The 5,111-nt window shown below is 37.8% G+C and overlaps 1 protein-coding gene across 1 annotated transcript; it reads right to left on the bottom strand.

The window, feature by feature from the left end:
- Positions 1-2,520: 2,520 nt before the first annotated feature.
- LOC112031752 (GDP-L-fucose synthase 1) lies at positions 2,521-4,262 on the bottom strand. The gene is given in 4 exon segments (XM_024064458.2): positions 2,521-2,974; positions 2,977-3,147; positions 3,150-3,779; positions 4,091-4,262. Coding segments are annotated over 4 exon segments (966 nt in total). The 5' UTR covers positions 4,110-4,262; the 3' UTR covers positions 2,521-2,828.
- Positions 4,263-5,111: the final 849 nt, after the last annotated feature.

Below are 5,111 nucleotides of genomic sequence, written 5' to 3' on the forward strand. Positions count from 1 at the left end.
ACAAACACATGATATAACTACTAGCTACCAAGACAACAATCGTATTCTGATGTATATTTCAATTCAGCTCCAAAAATTAACTATCTAATGAGTCCCATGCCACATATAAAAGGAAACATTCACTCAAATACATGCTCATACATCTGCCCTGTCACTTGCATCAGCTAGGACTTCATCTCCGATAGGGAGAGACAGCTTACATATCATAGTTTAGTTCATGCTTTTTACAGTGGCCAACATCAATAATCAATCACAGGAAAAATATTTTAGCACTCCTCAAGGAGCCTAAAATTACATTTAAGCTCCTCATATAAAGTTAAAAACAGTAAGATTCGGCACTAAGATGCAATTATCATAGATTGGTGCAAACGCTTGAAACATGTGGGAAAATGCTCATTGAATTTGTTTGGGGGGGGGGGGGGAATCAGAAATTTTTTGATTTTTTGCATGCCTAGTACCTATTCTATAGGGTAGAATTAGCCTACCATGTATAACTCTAGCAAATCAAACAAAGGATAAAAATCTAAACTAGAAGGAAGGTCAGGCCCAGTTTCTTCTGAATCTCGAAAGGCATTAAACGTTAAAAATCCTAATTTCCAAATGAAAAAGACATGTCTATAATAATATAGAGGCCACCCAATAAATATAGTCTTATAAGCTATAAGTAGAAATGCACTCAAGAATTCAAGAAGTTACATTGGAGCTTGAAATAAAGCATCCAAAATATACTTGAGAGGCAATTGTACAGGCACAAACATTTGAGGCTTTTGAGCCAGCATACAGTTAATCAGCGGCAAGGGAAAGGAAAACAGGAGGAATATATGTGATAGGAACAACCATTAGAAAATCTCTCAGCACAAAACATTGAGTTTCCTTGTAAGAGTATATGGTGTAACAAGGCTCTAAAATTTGACAGGTTACAATTTTATTGGTAGACTTATGTTGCATGTGCATAATTTGTTGCATGAGCTGAAATCCATGTTTTTGATATCATTGTCGGAGTGATTGCACTCTTGGGACTAGTGATTGATACACATTTGATTTTAGACTTTATATAGTTTCTGGAGTGTAATTCTTTTAAAAATGTAATTTTTCCATAGAGCTTTATACAAATCCATCAGTCGCACATTCAAGAAGTGTAGTTTTCTAAGCTAATCTTTTTGGACCAGGTTAGGTATAAGTCTTGCTTGCTCATCCTTTTAGGCTTGACATCTTAGGTTGGCCTGAGTTGAATTGTGAGTCAACTGAGTATCATCATAGGCATTGACTTCCTTAAAGAGCTGTTATGCACAGAAACCTCAAGGTATTCTAAGAGTGATGGGGTTTGAGGATAAACTGGTTCTAGCCAATCAACTTGATTAAACAAATAGAAGTTGAACTCGGTGCAAAAGTTATGGATCTTCTCAAGTCTAATGCTGTTGTCAACAATTGTTGAATCTTTCAGTGTCCGGGAAGCTAATTGCTGCGTTGATGCTTTAGCCAACGATGATTGTAACGGATGTGTAGACTGTAGACTTTCTAGTGAACGCATTTCAGTAAGAAAAAAACAAGTTACACGAAGGACTAAAGTAGACCTGACCCATATTACTCCCATTTGAGTGAAAATGCTTTATAAGAGGTAACAGAAATACCAACTCAGTGATATTGATTTCAATGTTATTAAAAGTACTCATGGGAGTAATGCAGTGCATTTCATCTGAGAAAAACCAACTCAGAAAAATCACCATTTGTACATTTCATCTGAGAATTTGGCTATATATTATAGGTGAGGAAGTCAAGCAGCTCACAAGACACTTCATCACTAGGTAATCAAAATTTAAATCAATAGGGCAATGCAGTGCATGGATAGCGGAAGTATAAAGAAACGTATCTCATAAGTTTCCCCATCACAAAGTAGCAGAAGACTTGCCATGTGTGAATATAACAAAGGATGGAAAACAGAACAATAAGTTGGAAAATGAAGAAGAGAAATGGGAAAATTTGTGCTACGACACAGTGTTAAACAACTGTGAGCTGGTTGACTTAAAAGTAAACCATGGCAAAAGAAACAAAATAGAGGGGAGAAGCTTGAATGTCAAGCTCAAGGAAGATCACGATACTTTCAACTAATTCAAATGAATCATATTTAATGCAAGATTTTTTTAGTATACACCAATTTACCCAGACGTCTTGCATGGCACCAACTGCAGCTAACACCCCACCATGCGCCACTAGATCCAAAAATTGTATAACAATCACATCTGCACACAATCTTAGACAATTCATGTAGGCATTCTGAAACAATCATTAACATACAATGGCAACAATTCATGCATATCATCTTTTATTTATTTATTATTATTTTTTTTGTCAGTACAGTTTTTGCACCCATACAGAACTAAACTTACGGCTTTACCTCCACCCATCATTCATTGGTGGAGATGATGAAATTAGGTTGAGAGACCAATTAAGTGGCAAAATTTATTAAAATTCCTACTCCAATTATAATATATAACAATCGAACAATAGTGAAACCATAACTATAATCCACAAACTCAGTACAGTATCAATTTCACTAATACAAAATAGCACTTTTTGCAAAGTTCACAACAATAGCTCTGCGGCTCACTCAGTTCTCATAGTAACAGTAACCCTCTAGAGCTGAATCTTAAGTAACAAAGCATCTTAATTAATTATTTAATTATCCCACATTATTGGTACAAAATCGAATATCCATAATCCCCACATGTATAGTGTGTGTATACATAATCTAAGAAAGATAAATAACAATGACATAACAACAACAAATAGTCAATACTGAAATCACATTTGGCTTAAATCACCTGAAATCATTGCTCCACATTCTGCAAGTACCACTTATAGGTATCAATAAGGCCATCCCTAAGCGAAATCTTAGGGGTCCAACCCAATGCAGCAAGCTTCGAGCTATCCATGAGCTTCCTAGGAGTCCCATCAGGCTTGGACTTGTCCCAAACAAGCTTCCCTCGAACCCCACCACATCCTTCACCAGCTCAGCCAACTCCTTGATACTGACCTCCTTCCCACTCCCGACATTCATGTGCCCTAAGCCACTGTAGCTCTCCATCATGAACACCACTGCGTCAGCCAAATCATCCACATGGAGGAACTCCCTCAAGGGACTCCCAGTCCCCACACCACCACCTCCTTTGCACCCTTCACCTTTGCCTCGTGAAACCTCCTCATTAATGCAGGCAAGACATGGGAGTTCTCGGGGTGGAAATTGTCGTTGGGGCCATACAGATTAGTGGGCATACCCGAAATCGCATCCCAATTGTATTGAATACGATAGGCTTGGCACATTTTGATGCCAGCGATCTTCGCCACAGCATACCACTCGTTGGTGGGCTCTAATGGGCCAGTTAAGAGCGCATCTTCAGGGATAGGTTGGGGTGCAAATTTGGGGTAAATGCAAGAGGAGCCGAGGAAAAGGAGCTTGGAGACGCCATGGCGGTAAGAGGAGTCAATGACGTTGGTTTGGATCTGGAGGTTAATGCTAATGAAGTCGGCAGGGTACGTGTTGTTGGCATGGATGCCACCAACTTTGGCAGCTGCTAGGATGACAAATCGAGGCTTCTCGGTGGCAAAGAAGGATTCGACGTCATTTTGGCGGGTGAGGTCGAGTTCCAAATGGGTGCGAAGGACAAGGTTTGTGAAGCCCAGGTGGTGAAGCTTGCGGACTATGGCAGAGCCCACAAGCCCACGGTGGCCTGCTACAAAGATCTTTGCCGATTTGTCAGAGAAAAAGGACAAGGCAGATCCTACACAAAATTTTGAGGTTAGTGTTTTATAGACAAAGAAGAAGGGGGGGGGGGGGCGGGAATTAGGGTTAGAGTTTTGATGATTTAGGGGATAGGGAGTGTTTGGATGGAGAGAAAATGTGAGGAAACAAATTGTGAGTTTCATATCTTAGTAAGTTGAAGTTTAGGTTGTTATGGTTTATCAAAAGTTTAGGTTTTTATGAGATATTATTCCAATTCTTCATTTCTTTTCTTATCTTACATTTTCTCAGTTATCAAATGCACATACAAACATATAGAGAGAGAGAGAGAGAGAGAGAGAGAGAGTATACCGTTGGAAGGGTCACCCATGTTCAGACAAAAGCTATGTTGCTGTCTTGTCTATGCTGGCCAATTAGAGTGACAAATATGATACTTAGTTCTTTTGAGGAAAACTGTGCCTTACCCAGTCTATGCTGAGTGAAAGAAAATACCCTGCAAGTAAATCAGCAACAAAAAATTACAAAAACCTCAAAGATAAATTATAGCAGGATTGTGGGAGCATAACAGTTCAAGTAAATACTTTTTTGTTTTTTTTGATAGGTAACAGTTCAAGTAAATACTACTTTACAAGCACTATAAAACAGCAAACTTGATTTCAATTTATCAACAACAACCCAACATTTTACATTTGTACCCCAAAATTGAAACAGCAAAATCATCCTCATACCCCTAATAAACAACAAAACCCGCAGCTAAAAGCATCTCTCTTTTGCTTTCAACTAATTACTTACTACTCAAGACACAAATAACCAATTCCTATCTTTAAAAAAATAAAAAATAAAATCAACTTAACCACAAACCTAAAACAAGATGATCTGCTCAAAGTCACCATGTCTCAATTATTTCCCAACTATTTTTGAACGAGAACCATTATCGATCTGTATATATACTTCATATCTGTATAGGCAATATGCCCAAACATAATAAACTCCAACAAATTAATGCAATTGCAGACTAACAATAAATAAAAATGATAAACACTGAGCCAAAAACACATTACATTCTTTTATTTAACTATCATTGAAGGAGCAAGTAGAGTGGTTTACAAAAGTAGAGTTTTTTAGTGCAAGCTTTGATGAAAGTCCTTTACTGTGTCAAATAAACAAGAATGGATTTTCCATTCAACAGAATGCAAGTTAGTTGATATAGCCCGGAATTAGACAGCTTTACCATCATCAAAAGAATCTTTTAGTCAAATAAGATCCACTGGAGAGTTGGGTTTCTTTAACAAGTGGAAAAACCCAGATTTCAAATGATTCCACCAGTCAAACATGCACACACCAAACCGATGAAATTAGTTTGTAACATTTC

Source organism: Quercus suber, unplaced genomic scaffold, assembly GCF_002906115.3.
Source record: "Quercus suber isolate HL8 unplaced genomic scaffold, Cork oak 2.0 scaffold_105, whole genome shotgun sequence".
Classification (NCBI taxonomy): Eukaryota; Viridiplantae; Streptophyta; class Magnoliopsida; order Fagales; family Fagaceae; genus Quercus; species Quercus suber.